Genomic DNA, 26,140 nt, shown 5'->3' with positions numbered 1-26,140 from the left:
AAGCCTAAAACCATTAGGATTGCAATTGATTCCCTTAAAATGATGCAGTATTTTTCCTTTTCCACTTTCAAACAAAAGTGCTGTAAGGATAAGTAGTGTACATGTGCACAAATCAAGTGAAATAAATGACAATCAGCATGTAGATTTACTGGAACTTGCTGGAAAGAATTCTGTATCCTTTACTGTTGCTAGTGGGCTATTACAATAGTTTTACTACATGCTTAAATGATGTGTATCAGGTACTTTATAATATTAGCTTTAATGCTTAGTGTTCACTCGTATCAATCTAGATTTGGCTGCATTTATACAGTACAACATTTGGCTCATTCGTTGAGAGAGTCTAAATTCCAGCTGAGTTTGCATCAAACTCCCTGTAGGTTATCAGATCAATACCTGCAGAGTTTTCTATTCTAACAGACCTTAAGAGTTCTGAAATGTAAACTACTCATGGAGTCACTGAACAACACTAGTATGGAAAATAACACGTTTCCAAAGCGGAGTCCTTTACTACTTTGAGAGTCACACTATGGAGATCAAATGCAGCCCATAGTTTAACCCTAAACTTAATAATAATTAAAAAGCGACCAGATAATCGACTTACCAACCGGGATCCTACTTACTGCTAGGTAAACGGGGGTGTGGAGTGAGGAAACTTGCCCAAAGTTTCACCCTGCCTGGGAATCAAACCCAGGTCCTCTCACGTGAGGTAAGTGCTCTAACCACTAAGCTACAGGACTCCACAACTTGTTGCAATACCTATTATTATGGTCTATTTTAATTGAGATTCAAGGGATTTATACTACTATAGTAATTCCCAAATAATACAACTTTAATAATGCACAGGGTAATTACAAATCCTTCTTACAGTGTTAGTTTTTTTTGGCATTAAATACACCAAACCAAGTGATACCATTTTATTCAATAAAACACATGCTGCATATAATTTTAATGCAGTATTTATATCCAGGAGAGACTCTAAGCCCAAGTCAATTCTCATAACACAGGATTAAAGAAAATACATACGTGAGCGCCTGAGTGTAGTTAAAGTGAGGCATTACACCAAGGAATTTCTGTACATTTTCCATGACCATTACAGGCTTGTTACGCAACTGTGAACCATCAACAATGAGGAACTGTAGGAAAAAAAGAGCCTATTAAATATCACAATGAAGGAGGCTTCTGATAGAATTCTACTTGGGTGTGTGAAAGAGAGGAATGACTTTAATATGAACACTTTTCAAATGTAATATTTGCTTTTAGTATATGAGACTCATACACACATCTGCTCCAATCTGACTGGTTTATACATTAATCAATAACCATTCCTAGCTACTAGGTAAAGATCATGTTTGCAAAAGTATTACTCATTACCAGATCAGCATAGCATAACAACCCGCCTCTATTTACCTAACAATCAGTAGGAACCCGTTTTTTAGACTCGCAACCAGCTGGAATATTTGTTGTGAGTGAAATTTTCTTTCTTGCCCAAACAAGCTGTCCCAGACAAAGGAAAGCAAATAGTACATTACTGAGAGCTGGGGGTGAGGGAAAAGCAGCTAATCTGACTGCTGCCTTTGCTTAGTGTGTGGGTACTGTTTTCCTTGGAAGGAATGGGAACAAAAATGGAGCTTTTGCTGGCACCTTTCACTCTGGTCGCTCTTCCAAAGATATGGACTCTGCAAAATCTTTCTTACAGTGTTAGTATTTTTATTTGGTGTAAAATCTACCAAACCAAGTGATACCATCTCCTGTTCATAAAACACATTTTGCATATAATTTCACATGGGACTGTGCAAAATGATATTGCCCCGGCAACTAGGAGTCAAATTGATGTTTACTGGTACAAACAGTATTAAACTAACAGTGATGAAACATAGCCTTACCTTGCTTGGCTGATACGATGTTAACCATCTTTCAATGTGAGAGGCATACAAGCCCGGTGCCAAACAGCGATTCTGCAGAGCACGCACATCCTTAGGTGAGCCCGCACCTGCGGAAATCACCTGGTAGAACGTGGAATTCAGAGCTGCAGAATCCTGGTGTGCTCTCTGGTGCTGGTGGAAAAAACATTTTTAAAAATTGACAACTGTTTTCCCAATAAAAAAAACTTTACTCCCTTTAGCTTTCCCCTCCATCCTTTGTCCTTTATGTGTTCGGGTGTGAACTTCCCCATCGGTTAATGAGAGAAACGTTTCAGGGAGTGGGAATGCTCCTGATGGTCACAACTTTTTTTTCCCCGCCTCCTCAAAATTGAGGTCAACTACCACAAAGCACCTGGTGGCCTGGGTAAACACTGCAAACAAAATCCACCTCTAAGAGAAGTCTTGAATGCTCACCCAGGCTAGGATTCAAACCAACACTCGATGGTCAGTTGCAGAAGAACCACAGTCTCTGGGTTTTGAGCCACCTCTACAATGGGAGTTTGTGTGCGTGTTCCCCACATACAAGTACATTGATGCATAAATATATGGATAAGGCCAGTATACATTATATTTTACTACTACATTTTTAGATCTTTTAAAGGGAACTTTATGCTGAACATAAATTCCAAGTAAAATACTGCAACAGTACCTGATACCAGGAGTAAGCTCTCTCTGCTGGATTGATGAGAATTGTAATTATTTTTGCTCTGGGGAGGAGTGCTGCTGCCCTCTTAGGGACGACCTCAGATGCAAAGTAATTTGCACTTTTTTCAAACATGAAGTCTGTGCTTGCATTTGACGGAAATGGAAAGAAGTCCATGTACCTGAAAAATAATAGGGTGCACATCTGAATACTGAAGAACCAATTTGCCCTATAGGGAATATATTATGCCCTAGTTACCATTAAATGATTGACCTTTTCGGTGCTATCGCCGTGAAAAATTATTTCTCTGCCAGGCAAACAACGTGCTTGATTGCCTCACTAATACAATAATAATCCTTGCATTTGATATAGCGCCTTATCATGTTTTCAAGATGTCTCATAACATTTCACAAAATATGCTGTAAAGTGAATTGACTATATTTTGTGGGGGAAATGTGGCAGCCAATTGTGCACAGCAGTGTCCCAATAACAGTCGTGGATTGAGTGACCAAATTATGATTTTTTTTAAGGCATTATTAACCCCAGGAAAGCGATCCGCCAATCGACTAAAAAGCAGATTCCTACTTGCTGTTAGATAAATAGAGGCGTGTTGAGTAAGGAAACTTGCCTGTGGCTTCGCCCCGTCCGGGAATCGAACGCAGTCCTCTCACCACTATGCTACAGGACTCCACAGTAAGTCAATAACAATACACCTTATATTGCTACTCCACCAAGCAACAGCCCTGCTGCATATATATTTCTGAATGATATACTGGATTGAGCAATTCCCAATGTTAAAGCTGACCAGAGATAGCTATAAATGCCAAAGCCTAATTGAATCTTACCAGTCAATCCCCTTGCCATAGTTGACTCCGTTAAAGAACTGAATCTCCTCAAATGTAACTGGACTGGGGAAGTTACTGGTGATACCAGGATGCAAGGACAAGAAAAAGTGCAAAGCTGTCGTACCTATGGAAATGTACAAACAGTTAAAATCTGTTGTTTGAAAACAGAAAAATGCATCTTCTTTTTGTACATTATTAACATAAAAAAAACTCAATCCTCAATGGCCCAGTGATTTTTTTTCCCAGGGAGTAGCTGAACTACACAATCTGGGGGCTAGTCTACAATTAAGTGGGAACGAAGGTCCCTCCTGAATGAGACACCCCCCCCTTTAGCTGACACTGGTGTTCCTCCAGTCCAGAAATTTGCTTCAGAACAACCACTTCAGCAAGACCTGTAGTGCGTCCACAATATACACACCTCACCACCAAGACAATTGTAAGAAAATTACAAAAGTGCATGAAATAACAAAAGTGCATGAAATAAAGAGAGGAAATAAAGAAATTTGTTGGTGAAAGGTACCAGTTTTCTGTGGGCCAATAATAAGGAACTTAGGAAGCCTGTCACACGTTTTCTCTTTGGACCAGATATCCTTATGTCGCTTATCATCACATGGGTTCTGAAAAACAAACCAAATGAAATTTACAATCCAACAAAAGTAAAATCACTCTCAATACAGCTTATGAATCATATGACTGATGGACATTGATCTGCGACTATTTATTGGGCACAATAATAGTTTCCCGGTTGAGGTGGATGTTAAAGATTCCATGGCACTATTCGAAAAGAGAAGGGAGTTTCTCTCAGTGCCCTGGTTAATAATTCCCAAGATAAAATTTGTCATTCACTTTATGGCTGTTTGTGGGACAACGCTGTGCATAAATTGGCTGCCAAGTTCACCTACAAAATAAATACAGTTATCACATTGAAGTAAATCTAGTGAGTGATACGAGATGCCATTACATGAAAGGCACTGTATCAAATGCATGGGTTTTTATTTTAGTTTTAATAAGAAAGTACTCTTTTGCGCTCTGAAAACAGTGTATCATTTTTAAAAGATAAAAATTGATCCATTACCCCATTCTGCCCCAAATATTCTTCATTCTCCAATTATTTATGTTCTTGAGCAGAGTAAAGGAGGATAACTACACTTGGCTGGTGCAGCTGAATAGTTTAATAGTAGATACACAATATTCTATCCTGTTCGGCTCAACAGTCCCATTAGATTTTATTGCATTGATTCTCGATACAACAAACAGCAAAATCGATACATTTGAATACAAGAAAAAAATAGATAAACATCAATTGATTACAATTTTTCAGAAAATTACAATCTTGAAACATAAAAGGAAATAAACTTGAAACAAACATAGATTTGAATTTCAGCATAGGAACTTGCACATCACTTACACAGACTGAAATCTGCTCCCTATCAAAAAAAAGTAGAATCTTCAAGAAAATACTTCTGGATTCAGCAGTTGTGTGAGATGTGAAGTACATAATATGTGCAGGCACATCAACTAACATACTGCAGGAGCAATTCCTAAAAGGCTAATAACTATGCAAATGTCACCCGTTTACACCCTTGTGATATTGTAGAACTTAATTTTTTATAATAAGTTATGCAGTACAGTATAATAAAAATAAAACTGAAAAATCATTAAAAGCGCTGTACCTGAATGTCAATCAATGTCAATCAAACACCACCTTCTGAAAGTAAGTGTGCATCATTCAGTCATGTTTCACTTGAGACCGTCTCAAGGCTGGTCTCGAGACCTTTCTCATCGACCGTGCCTTCAGCTCCCCTCTCGACTCTCTACCCCCTCCTCGCTCCCTCCCTTCCCTCCCCTCACCCTGACTATTTCGGCCCTGCTCGGGTCCCAACCCAAGTGTCCAGCGCCTTGGGATGTCCTCCCGACGTGAAAGGCGCTCTATAAATGAAATCTTGTTGTTGTTGTTGTTTCACAGTGCCCTCTCCCCAGCAGGTTGGCAGGGAGGCAAATACAATACGTTTGCAGATTGCAATCCAGCCTGGAATAGGTGAGCAGGGAGCCCCCCCTTGCTGTCTCAGGACCCCACGCAATTGCATGTCTGGCATATGCCTAATGCTGCCACTGTTTATAAGTACACCAGGATGAATGTGTAAAACATGAAGGATTTTCGTACCTGCCACAAGGGGTCCTTCTCCTCTGGGAAAAGCTCAAAGTACTTCTCTGCTAGGTGCACAGGGGGTAATGTCTGCAGCTTCAGATTAGTCCAGCACTGCACAAACTTCACGAGGCTCTCGAAGGTGTATAGCCCCAGGCGATCGTTGCCGTAGTTTGACAGGTGTGTCATGAAGATGCTAATCTGGAGGTTAAAATGAACAATCCTGTGAGTTGCAATGCTTTACAGGGTGTTTCAGGGCATTTTAGGGCATCCACAAAAATAACTAATCTCCAGAATGAAGCTCAAGAAAATTGAACCAATTTGTCCCATCACAGTTGTTTCTCCAGATAAATTAATTAGCCACATGTAATTTTTCTACAACCAGAACAATTAAGCAGCTATATTGGAAATATAGCAAGCATGATTAATGATTTTTTTCAGTAATGCTAAATAACACTTATCAAACACCAAGCTTCCCAAATAAAAATAAAGGCAACTATTTAATTCAATCTTTGTTTATAATAATGCGGTACTTTTTATAAAATTCCAACCAGCTTTATGGTTGTGATTGGTGCTCCCGCACTGTGATGGCATTGATCACGACCAGTGACATCACACTGTGTGTGCCTAGCAAGATGGCAAACTCCATCGAGTGCATCTCACTTCAAGTCACCATGTTGCACTTTAAAATAACACATGGTACCTCTCACCTTATGAAGCACGACAACACGGGTGAGAAGCGAGCTGGCTGCTATTCAGCGTGTACCTTGGATTATTTGGTAAGTAAACATTGGGAACCACAACCCAATTCCGCTATAAATAAACCTGCATTATAATAACATGGGTTATAATGGTGACCCAATTAAAGTCACCCAAAAAGCTGCATGAAAGGCTCTATATAAATACAAATTGTAGTTGTTATTCTACTATAATAGTGACAATTCAATATGCAACCTGCTCCACACATTAGGGGGGAGTGAATAACTGACACCACAGGCAATCAATACATGGTTCAAAATCCTCCATATTTGTGAAAAACACTTCTTTACAACTGTCTTATGTTTGCCTACAAAAATGTTACACTTTACAGTAAATTCTGTGAATCACTGTTGGAAGACCTCCCAAAGCGACATCAAATGCAAGGATTATTATTGTATTATTATCATTTCCCTCAAGTGTTCTGTGTACACAACTGTGGTGTCAATCATTGTAAAATGAAAAAGTCCATCTTTTAAGTCTCTTCAGTCACACGAGTTTGCTATCCATTGTTCTTTGCCATAAAGGGAAAAAAATCACCACAAATATAACAAACCTACCCTACATCTGTATAGATCCTAAACAGCAAAAGACTTTGGAATGTGCTCAAGGACATAACAATTTGGTTTTGAGATGATATTAATATACTGCTCAACCTTTGCTTTGACTCGGGGCTGAATTTTTCAGCATGTAATAAAATTACACAGTGTACAATTGTAGCTAAAGAAATTTAAATGACTAGTCATACCACAATAGTCAACACATATTTTGCAGTTTAAAGGTTATCAGCCCTCGCTGAAAAACTCAGTAATGTCCTAGATGGTGGACAAGACAGGAATTCCACTCAGTGCTGATGCCCTTTATAGTTAAATTAAACAGTCTGGTGAAGCTAGCACACATTTAGAACAGCCATTTGGTGAGGAGGAGAGCTGCCAGCACCTGCAAAATTATTTAAGAAAGCGGAAGTCACTGTCTTCAGGAAGGCAGACTAGAAGATTCCGGTGGGGGCAGAGTGGGGGTGGAAAGAGGGGAACCTACACCACAAATGACTGAAGTTCAACAAAGCTGCACCCTGTCATTACCATATCTGAAAATATTGCTTTAGTTTATCCTGTTAGCATTCTCCATAAAGGACAGTTTGACGCTGAAGCCAACTAATTTATCTAGACATCACTTGTAGCTCATCTCTCTCATCCTTTTGGCTTTTTTAGTTTTAACCTGGAGGTGTCAGAAAAGTTACCACAGGGATACCAGGCTTGTGGTGGTGAAGCATTGATTGTGACATTGCTTTTTGATCCTTCAATGTCAACTCTTCCTATCAACTTAAAGCAGGATTCACCAAGGATTGTTCACCCACTAATAGGGAGCATGAGCTGGATTTAGACTGTCGTGACACAGGTTAGTTTTACTCTACTGATGATGTGCGGTTGCAATAGTAATCCTTGGCTTCTTGGGTTTGGATCTTTCATGTATGTTGTATTGTGACTGTCCAGCACCTTTGTGGTGAAGCATTCATTGTGACATTGCAATGTGAATGTGAATGAAGCGATACAAATGTAATTTGTTCTTGTTGTTGCTCCTTGTTGTTGTTGTTGAGTGTAGCCTAAGCAGGAGAGCACTATATAGCTCGACTTAGGGAGATCTGAATTCAACTAATTTGGCAATGTAGCACTGAATCCTATTCTCTTTGTTTATTGGTGCCTTAAACTGTTTTTGATATGGTGAGAGACAGTCAATTAACACCCTGAAGATTCTTTCAACCTCCTTCCTATTGATTTCTATCTCATCCACAGAGTAAATCTGGCTCTTATTTTTTACTCCCGATGCCAAACCCCATACATTAACTTAATTTGCCAATGGTTGGATCTTGTCTCACACCTTTGGGTTCCACAGTTCACTCCCTCCCTCCCTTCCACAATATCACCGCAGGTTGGTGTCATCTGCAAATGTAACTACCAAGCACTGTGTTTGCAAAGTGGAGTCCTGTAGCTCAGTGGTTAGAGCACTCGCCTCACAAATGAGAGTCCTGGATTCGAGCAAAATCAGCAAAACCTTGGGCAAGTTTCCTTACTCCACACGCCTGATAATAATCCCTCAAGAAAAAAAAACAATAATAAAACTGCTTTGGGACATTCCTTTACATGAAAGGCACTATATAAATGTAACTTGTTAGTGCATCATACTACCCCAAGCCAAGAGGACAGGCAACCACACGACTTGCTGCCAGGTATTTGTTAAGGCTACTTTTACACTGGGTTTCTGCCCAAGTTGACTCACTCTCCAAATCTCCCTCGCTGAAGAGAAGCATCAGAATACTGCCCTAGCTTATCTCTGAAGCACGGCTGAAATCAGAAACGTATTCTGTGGAAAACAGTGGGTGCAAAATAATGTCTCAATGTTCCATAGAGATGTTTCTATGCTTGCAATGCTGTTCTAACCAAGGCTACTTTCAACACTCCACAACCCTGATCACACTATAGCAGAAAATGTAGCAGTATTTTTCTTTCAAATCACATTGCATGCCAAGAGCATAGGACTATAAAATGGATAACTGTTTAATAGTCTCTTTGGCTGCAACATGATTGATATACAACTGCTACTAAATTTCTATCACTATTAAAAGTACATTCCATTGGTAATAGCCCTTCTAACCATTTTTGGGAACTTATTCTTACAACAAATAAAGTGAAGACCATAAGGGAAAATATCTTAGTGCCTGGATTCATCAAAATATTTTTGAGGAGGGAGGTGGATGTCATTAACATCATCAAATACATACAACTTGAACAGTCATTGAAAGTTGTCCTATATTTGTTTCATAAACAATCTTCTCAAACATATAAGAGAAGAGTCAGAACATCACTTCACTGACCAATTGGATCTGAAGTACATGACAAAGTGAATCCAGATCAGAATCCATCCTAGACTTGGAACTCATGTAGTCTAATGGGCTGATACTCATGACATTGCAGGGCTGGGGGTTTGTTGCATTGTTGGAGGTACCGTCTTTGGTATTAAGCTGAGGCCTTGTCTGCCTGAGCAGGTGGACATTAAAGATCTTGTGGCACTATTCAAAAAGAAAAAGGAGTTTCTCCCGGTGCCCTGGGCAACAATCCCCCAAATAAAATTGGTCATTCACCTCTTGACTGTTTGTGGGCATGGCTGAGCGCAAATTGACTGCCGCGTTCGCCCACAAAACACACAATCACTCCACTTTATATCCTGTGAAGCACTTTGGGATGTTCTTCCGACATGAAAGATGCTATACTAAATGTAAAGATCATTATTATTACAAATTTAAGTACACATCAACTATTAAACTCCTGCAATGTAATGGCTGCTGCATTGTAAATATGGGTCCTTAGAATGAAATAGTTATCTAACTGTATACACTAAACATTGTATAACCTGGAGGTACATAATGCTCATGAGGCAAATACAAATGGATACAAGTAGTCATTTGTTAAAATACCTGAACTTTGGGAAACAACTTAAAGAAAGAACATTTTAAACTATAAAGTAATTTACAGGTGCTTCCTTTAATGCTCAATGTCAACTTCAGTGTTTTTTGCAGGAGGAAAGGCATCAAAGAGAAGCTAAATTAGCAGAAGTAGGGAGTTAGCCACTTTGCAGTCCTCAATAAGAAATGATATAGGTCATTTCAAAAAGTCATACAGATCTAAACATTCCTCAAATTACAAATCCAAGGATTAGTAGAAATTTGAGCAATCTTATTTTGGAGATACAATAGAGAATTATTTAATGTCTCAGAAGTACTATATCAACAACCATGTTCCACCTCCAAGATGTTAATAACAAAATACATTTACTGCTGTTGCCACCCATTGAATCATAGTTTCTTCTACTGTACTCTCCTTCAAGCCCCCATTTGTCCAGTATGGGAACCTGTTCCTGTCATTTATTATCCTCTGAAAGGAAAGGCCTCCTAGTGTTTGTACTGAAATTGCCCTTTGCAAGCCTTGAACTGTATTCTCTTGTTCTGCTGGGTCAGTACATCTGAAAGTATTGTTCTTGATTTGCTTCCTTAATCTTAAATATTTGATGACCATGCATGCCTCTTAGTAGAAACAGAACATTCCTAGACTTGATCAATATGTCTGGTCTTTGTACACTGTAGCCTGATTGTAGAGGGAGCAAGGATCTGCCACATTTACAATATTCTTTTGCTTGCTATTGTTTTTATTGGAAATAGCCTGGAGTCTGCACTGAACAGAATACATGCTGTATCACTACTCAGTTAGTCATATAGGAAAGTGTGTGTCTACACAATTTTATCGTTGACTTACACAAAATTAAGTACACTCAAGCACAACACAGCAAGTAGTGTTATATACACAGCAGACTAAGGCGTGAAATTGGAACAGAATTTTCATTCACTATCCTATAACTATGCTGCGAGTTGCAATTAACCCAAGGCAAAGAAAATGCAATCTCAGAAAGCCAAGAAACTCAGCTGTTGGTTGATGTGCAGCTATTTAAGCTGATCATAAAAGATAGTAAATTAGTTTCCAAGAACCATTCAAATTGACCAACTTTATAACCAAAATGTTTTTAATTTTAACTCCTCCAGTTGTGTCAGGTGGAGCTACTTGGGTAGAGATTCCACTTGGGTCTAGATTTATCCTATAAACGTACCATTTCAAAACATCTAAGATTTGGCAGATTCTTAAATACTTCCTCAACTTGGAAGCTGGTTTTCTGTAAATTATTTTAAGAATTACAAATAGTGAAGACCAAGGTGGATTTTCCCCCCAAAAGTAGGATTTCCACTGTTTCAGCTCTCATTTCTATTGCACTTTTGGAAGTGAATATGCAGTATAATCAATTTAATCTCACTTTGAAAATAGTTTAGCTTTGTGATGTTAACAGTTAACGTTTTTCCCCTAAAAATATTTAATTGCAGGTCAATAACTGAGATTCGGAATTTAATCCAAGACACGGTTTAATTTGAGATGGGGTTAAAGCACCAATCCCTGGTGTCAGTGAAACCCCTGCAGTATACACAAAAGCACGCACACACATTATACTATTATTATACACAAAGCCAATCATTATGTAACACATATTAGCAGGTATGGGACAACTGTTTTTGCTATGGCTCACAAATAACACAAATCAAAAGAACCCGTGACTTGGCATTCACTAACCAACCAACATTTTCAGCATGTCTTAACTCTCAAATTTCCATTCTGAAAGCCTAGTCCAACGACAGCATCACAGTAACAATGGAGCCACAAAAGTAGATCTGTAAAGCCTTTCCTCTGGAGAAAAGACTTATCAGTTTTGTTTGAAAGGAACCACTTTAATTAACGTGTACACTTGATAAAAACATATTCATCATCTTTTCTGCCTTCTCCTAATTTGCAATCTGTTGCACTGTGCATGCACCACTTCACAATTAAGATATCAAGTCAGAAAGACAATATTCTTATCTCTAGCTGTGAAAACTATGCACTAAAATTAGAGTAAATTTGGTATCTGATAAAGTGCCTAATCAGGTACCTCCTGAACATCATTCAGATCTTGACTGAAGGTGGATCGATATGCACATAAATATACATAGCACAATTTCAAGCGGGTATCATAAATGCTGTTGTTGTTTGCCATGGAACTGCTTATCAACAGGGTTCATGGGGGATGTCAATTCTATGGCTTCCTAGCAAACATAGCAGGACTCCATGAAAGACATGTCATATTCAATCGAAAACTCCCAGCATGTACAATCTTCCAAAAGAAAATACTTTAGATGGGGTGGTCAGGGAGGTGAAGAAGAAAACAGGAAATTCTTTACGTTGAAAGTACTGCCCTATACTTAGCTTGTCCTTTTACTGCAATCTTTGCAGAACAAGTAGACCCTGTACTTATTCACTTTGATCAGGTAAAACAGAAGTCACTTTCATCTTGATTATGTTAGGGAAACCTCTCACCTTAAGAATCAGCTTCATGGACAAAAATGATTTATAGGTACTACAAATGATCCAGTTTACTGTAGTACCTCAAGAGCCCTGTTCCAGAAGAGTCCTGAATTGTAAAGAGGTAACTCGTCAAATGTACAGCACACAATGACAGATGGTACAACTACATCACTAACATTCTGAAGCATCTAAACTAAACCTACTTAATCCGAAATTAACTCAGCTTGTAGGAGTTGCTCATTTAAGCATCAGTATTAACCTAGATGAGAGAGGTTGCTCATTTATGAACCAGTATGGTTTCACAAGCTCACTCCTGTTTACATATCACAGGTCAGCCAATAATTTTAAATAAAAATGTAAAAAGAAAATAACTCAAGATAAATAATACTTGCACATAAGTTACTTTCTGTATCCTGCTGAGAAGTAAAAATATTCACAAAGGCATAGTAAATAAACTCAGGGATCTCGTCAATAAATAAAGTATGCTTTGAGTATTCAAAGAGATCTCCCCTTTTTGGCTCTGTGGGCAAATAAAACACATGATTTAATATTGAGCTGTACAGGCTTGTACCATGTCAGGTTCTGATCCCTGGTCTGTGCTGAGGCAGCTGATTGTAAATGAAGTGTCAGTGAGATGCTACAATTAATCTTAGTGCCCTCCAGCTAGAGAAGAGAAATGAGCCACACTGACTCTACTAATTCCTATCCATCAACACCCACTGTACGCATGTGTGTGAACACTGTGTTGGGACAGGACTGAACCTAGTTAGAACAGCTCTCATGGGCAAATAGCTTGCCAACACTCGTTGACTAGACTCACTCATGAAAATGATATTTGGGGTGAGGTACAGGGAGAGTTTTGGAACACTAACCAACATGATGAGTTAACTTCATTAAGGAGGGTAAGGAAAAAAAAAGGATCGTATATTTCTTGCTTTGAGAACTAACCCAAAGCTTAATCCTTCAGTGAGATGACACAGTTTTTCAAAACATTATCAGTGACGGAATTTTAGTTACAAACTTTATTTAGAATGATCAGGGTGATATCAAGATAGGAAAGAAATGCAGAAGGTTTCATTTTTGGCTCTATTTGGACAAATTAGCGATTGGCTCATTAAGTTGCTCCTGGAGCCCACATATAACAAAAACAAATTAGCAAACTCAAAATACGCTACATATAGAGCAGGGTATAGGTCGAGTCTGGAATGGCCAGGAAGTGAGATGCAAGTTGTGGGAAGTACATAAGGCATTAGCCAGGGTTGTGGAGGAGAGGAGTTGACAATGTGGAAGCAAGGCATATTATGTGGCACAGGAGGAGACTCTGGCGGAGTGGAAAGCAACACAATTATCCTGTGTTGCAAAAGGACATAATTTGCAAATAACCTTTAAATGGATATTCCAGTATGTGTGATCAGTTTTTTAGCATAGACCAGCATTGCATGGATTCAGGACATTTAAATCTCATCGTTTCAGTAATGTGCCTGCTCATTTACTGAATTTCCTGCAAATTCAACACAGGATTCCTGCGACTGTGATAAAACCAAACAAACTCCACAGGCATTCGAGCTGAATTTCAGAATAATGACCCAGTTTGGGAACAGAAGGCATAATCAGGCTACTGAAATTGTTACAGATATTGAAAATTCCTACAGCTAAATTGACATGAAAATCAAAATGACCCGGGCCAGCAATTCGGATATTAATCTAGAATGAACTGCCCCAGCAATGAGTGACTAATTATTAGAAAGTTGGTGTACGCCATTGAAAGACTTCAGGAGAGATGATGGCAAATTCAAGCTCTACAAAATTTGGTGCGTGTGAGTGTGTGAGAGGAGAGGGGGCAGCATTATTAATAAATTGATTTACTATACGGCTATTTTTGAAACTCTACACTGACATTGGAGGGTACAATTACTTTTTCCAATTCTGATCAAGTCTGCTCATCCCAATGGATTGCATTAAAATCAAGCACTTAACCCTTTGACCAGAACAAGTATTGCTGGAGCTTCTCTGGAATCTGTGCATTCGTCTTGCACCAGCTGGGAAAGCTGTCCTGTGGGAGCCAATGACAGATTATGTTATGACGTGGCAAAACCCTGGGCTGCAAAATTTATTTTAAAATCACAGGAAATAAATTCTCTTTCTAACTACAACAACAACAAATTTACATTTGTATAGCATCTTTCATGTCGCGAAGATGTGCCAAGGTGCTGGACAATCAGTGTTTTGAATGTGAGCTGGGGGTCGGGATCGGGGAGAGTCGAAGTCGGGGGGGGGGGGGGAGGAAGGTCACCGAAGGCACGGTCGAAGAGAAGGGTCTTGAGATGGGTCTTGAAGGAGACCAGGGAGGGGACAAGGCAGAAGAACTGCAGGGTGGATTTCCAGAGAGTCAGGGCAGAGTGGCAGAAGGCCCGCTCACCAATATGGGTGAGGTGGGGTACGTGAAGCAGGCCGGTCGGTGCCAGTTGAGCAGAGGGAGCGGGCTGATTGGTAGGGGGTTAGGAGGTTGCAAAGGTAGGGGGGGAAGCAAGGCCATAGAGGGCTTTGAAGGTGAGGACCAGGATCTTGAACTGCATCCTCTGGGTGATGGGAAGCCAGTGGCCACCAACAGAAGCTTTCAGCGTTTATGAAGCCAGATGGTGGCTGGGTACATTCTCCTTATCTCACAGGCTGCCTGGTAAGTGGAGGCTTCAAAGAAACGTTTTCATCAACTATATTTCGCTATCTAGTTGAAAAGGTGATCGGAGAATTGTGCTACCTGTGCTAGCCAACATAAATGTAACGGAAATGACAAAGTAGTAGTACCATGAAGTGCAGGACTTAATTTTGCTGTGGCACGCTGCAGAAATTGCCTGCTGCCTCGTGACCATCAGCCTTGACTTGTCACTAATTCATTTAAATAATAAACTGGGATTATGAATACATGTTCTTCCTACTATTTATACTGCCTGATCATAATTCCTAGACATTTTCAGATACTGCTGTGCGCAATTGGCTGCCGCGTTCGCCCACAAATATACAGCCAATTCACTTTACAGTGTGTTCTGTGAAGCGCTTTGGGACGTCCTCCCAACGTGAAAAGCGCTATATCAAATGCAAGGATTATTATTATTAATAAACCAGCTTGGCATAATGCTATAAATCATGGTGACATGCAATCGTTCACAGTTTGTCTATATTATTCCTCAAATAAAAAAAAGGTTTCATTAAACCAACCAAAACATGGCCAGATGGCCTTTTTCACATCTTTAGATATGAGTAGATTGTTGAATCCCTAAAATCAGAGTTCTAAATATAAATTTTACCATATCATTCTGCCATACAGCTGAACATTTCTAACATTTCTGGCTTTCTCGTTTCTATCATCTAACCATTCGACCAAAAGTTTCATTCTCTGCCTATTACAATCAAAGTTTCCAGATTGCAACAACCTTCCCTGAAACTGGTGAATAATGCGCCTACAGTACATCATTGATTTCATTTATATATCTTTTTTTATACTAATCCATGGACTTTATATTGTGCATTGGTAGCATCAGAACTCAAATATCTCCGATCTTCATACTTCAAATTTCAAGACCAAACATACAAAAAGACTGACCACACTTGGACTTTCTCTCTGTCAGTTTGATGTTACAGAGGCACAGATATGTACTCATGCTATTAAAAGTCTTCATTTACAATTGCTATCCTCCAGTTAGTTTCTTCATTGCTTCTGACACTTGATATTAATAGGCAACCCAAATAAAGATTTTCCCTGCTTGCTCTATTACCCATATTCTTCACTCTTTAGTCAATTTTGTGACGTCCATTGTTTGGAATTACCAAGGCATTGCCTTTTTATAGCAATTCTTTTCATTCCATACATATCTAATTTTCGCTCTCAAGTATGTCTTGTATCTTTTACATCAGTAGTTAGAAGCGATCAAGGTGTGCAATAATATACAGTTAATGATTTTCTGTGTCAAATTATAATAATGGTTTGAGAAACAAAGAGTTCTACATGGTAATTAACTTTGTACTCAAAGGCATACAGACAGCAGCAAGCATAAGTAACCTAGACTCAGATAAGGAGAAACCAATGATCAAATCTGGTGAGAGCACTGTAACATTTTATAATGCTATAAATATTCAGCATTCATATTTCAACCAAACATTGAGACATCAACATGCAATGCTTAGGTTGTGTAAAACCAGTGCCTGTTCACCAGGATGATAGGACTCCTGAACAGAAATTTATCATTTTTGTTGAAATATTTTTTTTGTACTAACCGTACAACAAGACAATTTGTATGAACTTGTTTCAATGTTTGCCGGACAATATTTTGTAAAGAGTATTCAAATTATCATACCAACACTACAATTCAGAACACAGAATAAGCTGTTGTAATGAAATTTATATTCTCCACTTTACTGAAAAATGTTATCACTGGGATATCACAAGAGATTATTTAGTCTGAAATCTGAAAAGAAGATGCCCTGGTCATGTGGGAAGGTGTCTGTCAGCAACTCTCTTTGTACAAATAGGATCATCAGCTTTATGAATAAAGCGTAAAATACTGCAGATGCTGGAAATCTGAAACAAAAACCGAGATCGCTGGGAACACCCAGCGGGTCAGGCAACATCTATAATGCTACCTGACCTGCTGAGTATTCCCAGCGATCTCTGTTTTTGTATCAACTTTTCCTGGTTATTCAAGCTTGTTCACACACAAGCACACAAGAGGCAAGACTATCTTGTGCTAGTCAATACCAAAATTATTCAGAAAAACTCTTGCAATGAGAATCTCTCACTGATTAATCTGTCAGCGCAGTCTATATTCCTGGTAAGAGACAAGAAATGCCAAGTTAAAGCAATTTAGGAGAGAGGGTGAAAATTGTGAGATATAAAATGCTATTAATATGTTAATCAGTGTCTAAAATGAACTTTTTTTTTAGAAACTTTGCAGAATACTCAACACTTATCACATTTAAGAAAACTAGAATTTAACTATTTTGTCTTCCTCCTATCCTCTTCCCTGAAGCCGCCGTATAGTTCTATGGATGCAGACTGCCCTCGGGTACTTTGCTCATGTAGCTATTCTTGATGTCTGAGCCCAGACAGTGAGGAGTAGCAGTCTTAAATTTTAAGGGCATCACATCCACACTGATGCTTCTCTTCAGTTGATGTCTACCAGCATGCACTTTCCGGGATTAGTCAAAGATAATAATCAGGAATGGAAGCTCCGTCCTATTGATATTCCCCCTCTCTTCTCCAGGAAGGCAATTGCAGTACCCCAAACACTACTGTGACTGAGACTGTAGATACTGCCTGTTATTCAACTTATGTAAGATACGTGTTCAGTGTTGATTATCAGACAAAGCTCTTTCCATACAGGTGTTACAGCATTCAGTGGTAATTACCATGTAACACAGAAAATCAAAGCTTCCTTGTTGAAGCTGCCAAACTAATTCAAAACTAATGGTCTTGGAAATCAGCTGAATGCATTTCCACCTGATTGCACCTGGATGATTTATCCTGATTTTGTAAAGAAGTTATAATTTTACAGTTCAGCAGATATTAATAAAATTGCCCAGGCAATTGCATCATGCAGAAATGACTTGCTATTGACCAACATAACTATTTAATTATTCCAATATAAAGCTATCAAACAATACCAGTAATTTTGTTAACTATTACAACAATATCTAGCTCTTCCTTAATAATAATTATTGCATTTGATATAGTGCTTTTCATGTCTTCTAGACGTCTCAAAGCGCTTCACAGAATATGTTGTAAAGTGAATTGACTGCATATTTTGTGGGCGAAACGCGGCAGCCAATTGCGCACAGCAGTGTCCCACAAACATTCATGGATTGAAAATGACCAATTTATTATTGTTTTGTTTTGGAGGGATTATTATTAGGCGTGTGGAGTAAGGAAACTTGCCCAAGGTTTCGCCCTGCCTGGAATTGAACCCAGGTCTCTCGCTTGCAAGGCGAGTGTTCTAACCACTGAGCTACAGGACTCCACTTATCTGCTCATTTTGCTATAATAGGTGGTAAATTCTTTAATTGAACAATGAAAGTCTGTAACAGCTGGTAGCACTGTCTGGAGCTGAACTATAGTAATTTAAAGAAAGACAACCTACTCCTCACATTGTGAGTTCACAATATCGGTCCTGCCATTATGAGAAGGTGCAGGCAGAGCCCAGCAAACCACAGCAACCTTTTCTATTGTTGAAGAACAGTATTGCTATTGGTATCAACTTGGGCTCAATTGGTAGCACTCTTAACTCTGAGTCACAATAATAATAGCAATAATCCTTGTATTCGTTATAGCGCCTTATCAAGTTGGAAGGGTGTTTCAAAGCGCTTCACAGGATTTACTATGAAATAGAGTGACTGTATTTCTAGGCAAACACACCCACACAATTGGGCACAGCAATGTCTCACAAACAGCAATGAAACAAATGATCAATTTTATTTGGGGTTTTGTTGGCCAGGACACCTGGAAAAATCTTTTTGAATAGTGCCATGGGATCTTAATGTCCATCTGGAGAGGCACATGGGACCTCGGTTTAATGTCTCATCTGAAAGACCGCACCTGTGACAATGCAACTTCCCTCCAGCACTGCACTGTTGTGTCAGGTTAGACTATGTGAGTTCAAACCTGTCATGGGGCTCACACCCACATCCTTCTGACTCAGGGGCGAGAATCAAGCTGACACATCCCAGGAAGGTGTGGGGAAAGCTCAGGGAGCCAAAGCGTCATTTTCGCTAAGGTGACTCTAAGTTGTGGGTTTTTGGATTCAAGCCCCATAGCAGGACTATGAACTCACAGTCTAGGCTGACCCTGAGGTGGACGTTAAAGATAATATGGCTGTACTGTATTCAAAAAAAAAGAAGTTTCTCCCAAAGTCCTTGTTAACAATCCCCAGTTAAAACTGTCCATTCACTTCAACTGGCTGCTAATTTCACCTACAAAATACACCGTCACTTCACTTTACAGTAAATCCTGTGAAGTGCTTTAGAAGTCATTCCAACATGAAAGGTGCAATATCAAATGTAAGAATCATAGGATTATTATTGTTGGCAGAAGCCTGAGAGCTGGTCAGCTACACTTCCTTGTCATTAGGGACATGGCTCAAAATGTCACAAGAAAACCCAAAAAGGAAAGGAACGCCATACAAAACCGGAATTGGGTTGTTCAAACATTACTTCTTAAAATCTATTTTGTTGAAAAAAAAGTTGCCAACAACAACAAATTGAATTGTCATGTCAAGAGGATGTCTCAAGGCACTGAATGTTTTCCCAAGGCAATTGTCTCCTCAATCAAATATTTAACTCCTGTCTTAAACACTACTTACCGGATTAAGCAGCACTGTGAGAAAAAGCTCCCCGCCCCGGATACTTTTGTCCAGCTCTTTGGATCCTCCTGGATACTCATTGTAAAATATAGTGTGTGTGAACAGGCCGCAGGTTTGACGAGGCAAAACCTGCAAGAATGTGAGGGGGGTGGAGCGGGGGAATGAGGAAAGAAAAAGGGGTAAAAGGAATTTAACTGCAGTTTACATACCAAATTTAACTTATAGAAACTACCATGGCTTCAGCTTTTTCATACAGAAATGTGTTCTAATAATATACCTATTTTACTAAGTGGCAATAAACACACAATGCAGCTCAGCCAAGTCACAATTAGGGTTTTATTGTTTTAAGCACAGAAGTCATTGCGTGATGGCGTTCTAGATTCCTGTAATACAGGTTATGTATTCAAAAGACAAGCAAAACCCAATACTTAACTACTTTAGCATCACCCACACACATTTATTGCAAGATTACCAAGATTCCAGTCCACTAATTAAGTACTTTGAGAAACAATTTTGCAATGGATCCTCTCAGCAACAAGAAAGCTTCCTAAAACTGACTGCACAGCAATATTCCTCATGAAGTGCTAAATGGAGCATAAAAAATATTGATTATAATAACAAAGCAGACCCTTTACTCTGCTGGATAATGTACTGCCACATTTCTGATTGGTGTTTTTTGTTTTGGAAGGGAAACCTGCTTTGCTATATTTCAGTTTTACATTTATTTTTATATATTTTACTTTTATAAAAACTACTTGCTTAATTAAAATACTTTACAGGTTCTACAATACATGAAACAAGTCCATTAAAGGCAATAAGCCCCTCAAAATATCAAACTACCACTTCATTGGATTAATAAATGATCTATTGCTCCTGTCTGTTGCCTCTCAGCAAACTAGTCTAACATTTTTTTAAAAAAGGGATTTGAATGAACAGAAAAAAGGGGATTTTGGACTTATTTATCCTCGGGATAAAATTCACATCAAAATGCATATCCTCTTCAGTCACTTATTTGCACGTTGGTAAAAAAAAAGCTTAAAACGACATTACTTTCTCATGGTTTACAGGTGTATATATATAGATATAGACACACACAAACATATTCAGGTATCTAAAGAAACAAAATCAACAAAGTGGGCTCCTTCATTGAGTCAATATGTAAATGCATGATTTGGTGCGATATTAACCTATACTAACCAGGAAGGTCTTAGGTTCAGTCCCTGATCTGTGCTAATTACCTCAGCTAGGTGAGAGATGAGATGTACTATGAATAGCCTCAGTGTTCCCAACATTTGTGAACATTAGATAAGGGCTGAATAAGACTCAGCTGTAATGCTCAACACTGTCAAAATACCCAATGACTTATTTGTTGGCCTGTTTCTTGGACTTTGTCATCTTTTCGACTTGGCAATTTTACCAGTGTAATAATGTCTCCAATAAAATGGTAATGATATTTGCAAACTAGAAGTTACAATTAATATGAAAAATCCGGTTTAAAATACTGATTTGGGTCCAAGTAAAATAAAATTATTGAAAATTAGACACTAATATAGATATACAAGTTACATAATGACTACTTGGCCCAAATACTGGAAGTAGCCAGACCCCAGGGAACCAAAACAGACACCAAGAAATATCTGTATCTACTACAATTCATTTTTACATTGGTGAAAAACAGTCTTCTCTTGTGGTTTTATTTCCTTTTCCCACTGAGAAAGCTTTACTTGAAGTGTTACATAACTCCATTATGTTTGAAATTCCCAGTGCTATGATTGCACCAGACAGAAGAAGAGTAGATTTTAAAACTTAGAAGAGTGGTCTTGTGATAGGAAGTGATGAGTTTGCAAGAAAATGCACACTTCATTATTTGAACATTCACCACCCCATGTGTATTATAGACAGCGGTGAAATTGCAGCAGGGAAGCACTGTACAGAATGTTAATGGTTAGTCACCTACCATTATACCATTGTGGATAAATCCCCTGCGATATCGAGCTGGTTTCAGGTGGGGATACTCTTCTGTGCTGGTGACTTTGATTCCCCAAGTGGATTTCCAGGCTTCGTACAATTGTGTGTGCACTGGGTACACTCCTGAATGATGTGGTGCCACTGCATATCCCATGTCTGTGGGGATTCCATGATCCTGCAATATAAAGAGGGCTTTGTTTAGGAAAAGCTGCTAGTTCAAAGTGAAATTCCTACATTAAAACACAAATGCATGTACTTTAAAAATAGCTATAAGATGTAATTTATGGATCATATCAATAATAATAATTTCTGCATTTGTTTTTTTTATGTCTGTAGAACATCCCAAACACTTCACAGAATTTACTGCGATGTGGAATGACTGTGTTTTGTGGGCAAACCTAGCAGCCAATTTGTGCAAAGCAATTCACTGGTTTAACAACTTATCCGAAGAACGTCATCTGTGATAATGCAGCACACACCCAGTACTGCATTGGGAGTGTCAGCCTAGACTATGCAATTCCGAGTCCTGATTTGGGACTTGTAGGCGTTTGCCTATTAAATACACAGTCAATACAGTATATCTTGAAGCGCTTTGAGTCGTCCCCCTGATGTAAAAGGTGCTAAATCAAAGGCAAGGATTAATTAATAACGAGGTTGTGCTGTTCAAAATGACAGATAAGACGTCAGAAGTGAACATCCAGTACTTTGTGATCAACCCAACAGAATGAGGTTTCTTTGTTGAATTCTGTACATTTACAAAGCACTCTGCCATTAATAGTATTCCTGTGCTACTTCTTAACATGCTGAAGAATTGTTGAAAAATGCATCAAACAAACGACCCCTTAACACAGACCCAGTGCCCATAACCACCGCTTCTCCATTGATGCTGTCGGGCATTAGATGATACTGAAAGATACCATTTCTCTTAGCAGTTTTATTCAATCCTTTAGATAAGCCAGCAAATCTCGGTGATATTCATCTTCTGGTGGCAGAGCAACTACTGGGATCAGGAGAGGGTGGGATCCATACTCTGATGCCCAGCCACGTATCCAGTCCTTGCAGTATAGTATATGCTGCACCCTCCATGACACACTACCCGCTAACATAGAAATGATTTTCACAGCCTCCCTGAACAAATACTCAGAATGGGGGCTCTATGCGCTCTGGCCTCTATTTACCTCAACTTTATCTAAAAACGAAGTCTCCGGTTACACCTTATGTTTTAACATTCAATGGGCTGACCTAGTCAAGTCAGTCTCTTTCAATGCTTCTACTGTGTATGACATTCAACTCATAGTTCCCAATTACACAAATACTGCCAACTCAATTTACTTAGGAAACCAAACATCAGTGCATTTATGACATAATTGGTCTGGTGTTTTTAAAGTACCATCTGATGCTTCAATCTCATTAGAATTCAGCAAACTATTTCAGGAGAATTGAAAAACACAATTGGTAAATCACCTGAAAAATAGTTAATGAGTTGCCTGGAAATGTAAAATGTTCAACACACTATATTTAGTTCAATATTGGGAGGCATCATAAGGTAAGAGGCTATTTATAGAACTGAATATACTTGATAGATGGCATATTTGGCAGGTTATACATCAGATTCCCCTAGTTGTTGACATTACATTCACAGAAACCAGGTTGATAAATCGCTTTTAAATTTGGCATCCAGCTATAAAGCAATGTGAGGACATAGTTGTAAAAACTATAAACTGATGGTTCAGCACAGCTGAAACAGCTCCATCATGTCACACATCTTCATTAAAGCCAATTGTATTACATTCAACAGTGGTAAAGTTACACCTAGAAACAGCTCAACCTGCTCACTGTACTAATACATATACAGAAAGACAGAAAATCAGCTTTCCTCAATTGGGAGGGGTGGGGTTGCAAGAGGAGAGGAAGGGAGAAAGTGTAGAGATCATCTTATTAAGTTTTGAACTGGTCATTTTTGATTCCAGCAGGGATTTCAAGAGAAACTTAGGAAGCAAGTGCATTCTAACAACAACAAAATTATATTTGTTTTGCGCCTTTCACGTTAGGAGGACATCCCAAGGCACCAAACAGTCAGTGTTTCGGACCTGAGCTGGAGGTCAGGATCGGGAGGGTGAAGATCGAAGATGAAGGGTTCTGCGATAACAGTCGGGAACGAGAGACCGCACTAACTCTCACAACTTGCAGAAAGCCTTTCTTTGTGTCCTCTAGAGGCCACGTCACAGCTCAGTGTTTCTGACAAAGTTGCACTTTTATTTCATGGTGAGTAATGAATTCTGATTCATGCACACCGCCCTGGACTATTACAATGATTAAAGATAAATCAGCAGGCACAATCATTCGGAGCACAGTTCAGGTACATTAGTCATTTTAACTCAAAGCACAAATGAAGCACAAAACAGTGCAAAATCAACCCAACTGCTCTTCATTCCTGATTAGACGTTATGAACAAAAGGTTTGGGAGAAGCTGAGAGACTCACCTGCCATGTTGTCAATGATTTAATAAAATTAAGACTGGGTGGGAAGTCATGTGGTAGTGAAAGCATTTGCTTGACAATCCAGAGCAGGCCACATTGAAACTGGTCAAATGTTAATCTATTGTGAACAGTATTTCAGTGTTGTGGAGTCCTGTAGCTCAGTGGTTAGAGCACTCGCTTTGCAAGCGAGAGACCTGAGTTCAATTCCAGGCAGGGAGAAACCTTGGGCAAGTTTCCTTACTCCATACGCCTAATAATAATCCCTCCAAAAACCAAAAACAATAATAAAATTGGTCATTTTTAATCTACGACTGTTTGTGGGACATTGCTGTGCGCAATTGGCTGCTGCGTTCGCCCACAAATATACAGTCAATTCACTTTACAGTGTGTTCTGTGAAGCGCTTTGGGACGTCCTCCCGACGTGAAAAGCGCTATATCAAATGCAAGGATTATTATTATTATTATTTAGCTAGAGTTAAGATCCAAATGAACAATTTAGAGTGTTCGGACTGTGTTCAACCAGTCAACTATGAAACAAACATTTAACATATCCAGTAGTTACATTGTTCCACGATCCTGCTAGTCTAGAAGCTAGGATTGGCGAGGGCCAAACGTAAAAGGTACATCTCACTATCACACCGACAGAATCTGTAAACTTGGAAAGAATAAATCCCTCATTAACTGGACTTTTAGATCTAGGCTCCAATTCTATCACATGAAGAGCTAACCTGCATACTGGAGGTGTCCTTTGGAGGGCAAAGGAACGTATTGCAAACATGCCAATGATTTAAGTAGGCCTTCATTCCAGGAAGAGTTATTGATGGTTAGAAAAGATGCTGGTCTAACTTTCGATTCTAAAGCGTTTCCGATTTTTATCCAGTTTCTGTTGTTTTGAGTGAATTTGTTGATTGGTTTGTTTGTGCATAGGAGAAAGCTGGGTTGGAGAGTTCTGACCCTCTTTCATATGCATGTACTCGGCAGCAGAAAACGAGATTAAAATTGCAAACATTTTAATTATCCTAAGAAGGAAATCCCTTTCTAATCTGGGACCGCAGGCTGATGAAATTGATGACCTACATACCACTGAAAGCTGATGAAAATTCAATAGCAATTTTTTCCCCCTCCACTTGCATGTCAAAAACAGGATTCAACAGAGATCTTATTAATCTTTCTGTAAGCATATTTTCAAGATTAATATTCTACCATCAAAGAGGTTCAAAATCCCTGGATGTTTATTCCTTAAAGCACCAGAATAGCTGAATTAAACTAATTACATATACAATTAATCCTATTCTGTACGTAGATATGTTATAAATTATCTATTTCTGATTACAGTTGTTATCCTTTCTCCAATTCTTATTGTTTCTGTTTTAGGAAGACTTTGAATAATTTAATCAGTTGACTGCTCTGATCTTTAACAGCTGACAGAGATGTACGGTTTTCTTCCAAATAGAGCCATGAATTCTGTCCAAACAGAATTAATGCAGCAACAGATCAGACTGGTAGACACGTAGCATTTCTCTACTATTGGCCCCAACATCAGTCCAAAAGTATCTTTAAAATAAACACTCCCCAAAACAATCATGCACCCTGAAGCACCATTGAAAGACCAGTTTGTTCATGTTAGTCTTTTCCATTTATTTGACCTTCTCCGCTTCCAGCTAGCAAATTTCCAAGATTTTCTTAGGTAGTTTGGGCTGGCTTCGCTGGGCAGGATTAATCAAATCAAAAATAATGAAGGCATTTGGTAAAGTCTCTCTTATTCAATATATGTCAAGTGCAGCCATAGGCAAATATGTACTAGAAACAAAGGATTAATGGAGACCTTTCCTCTCCATAATTGCTCTTTAGTTATTCTTACAATTTCATTTTGCACACCTCTTAGCTGAAATACTTGAAGGGCAAGTATCAACATTATCCTATTAAAATAACACAACTTTTACTTCTCATTCTCAGTGCATTTTTCACTTGTTAAGTTAAACATTTAAGTTGAACATTTCCAATTTTTCAGATCCACAGATCACGAACAGCACAAATTAGGTCCAGATTAAATCGATAACAATGAGCCTTACATCAACCTCCTAACAACACCTAT

General features: G+C 38.8%; 1 protein-coding gene across 6 annotated transcripts in view; it reads right to left on the bottom strand.

Moving 5' to 3' along the window:
• Window positions 1-26,140, bottom strand: part of ndst2a (N-deacetylase/N-sulfotransferase (heparan glucosaminyl) 2a) — a 180,400-nt gene that overhangs the window by 2,892 nt on the left and 151,368 nt on the right. For all 6 annotated transcript variants that reach the window (XM_007898123.2, XM_007898115.2, XM_007898132.2 and 3 more), the window contains 8 exons: window positions 21,555-21,740; window positions 19,598-19,726; window positions 5,575-5,757; window positions 3,931-4,027; window positions 3,411-3,534; window positions 2,572-2,746; window positions 1,884-2,054; window positions 1,024-1,133 (listed from right to left, as the gene is read on the bottom strand). In XM_007898123.2, coding sequence (XP_007896314.1) covers window positions 1,024-1,133; window positions 1,884-2,054; window positions 2,572-2,746; window positions 3,411-3,534; window positions 3,931-4,027; window positions 5,575-5,757; window positions 19,598-19,726; window positions 21,555-21,740 — 1,175 coding nt within the window. The remainder of the gene's footprint in view (window positions 1-1,023; window positions 1,134-1,883; window positions 2,055-2,571; window positions 2,747-3,410; window positions 3,535-3,930; window positions 4,028-5,574; window positions 5,758-19,597; window positions 19,727-21,554; window positions 21,741-26,140) is intronic.

This window comes from Callorhinchus milii, unplaced genomic scaffold (genome assembly GCF_018977255.1).
Source record: "Callorhinchus milii isolate IMCB2004 unplaced genomic scaffold, IMCB_Cmil_1.0 Scaffold7, whole genome shotgun sequence".
NCBI classification, from domain to species: Eukaryota; Metazoa; Chordata; class Chondrichthyes; order Chimaeriformes; family Callorhinchidae; genus Callorhinchus; species Callorhinchus milii.
The sequence above is the reverse complement of the archived record's forward strand: the minus strand, read 5'-3'. Positions and strand labels throughout refer to the sequence as shown.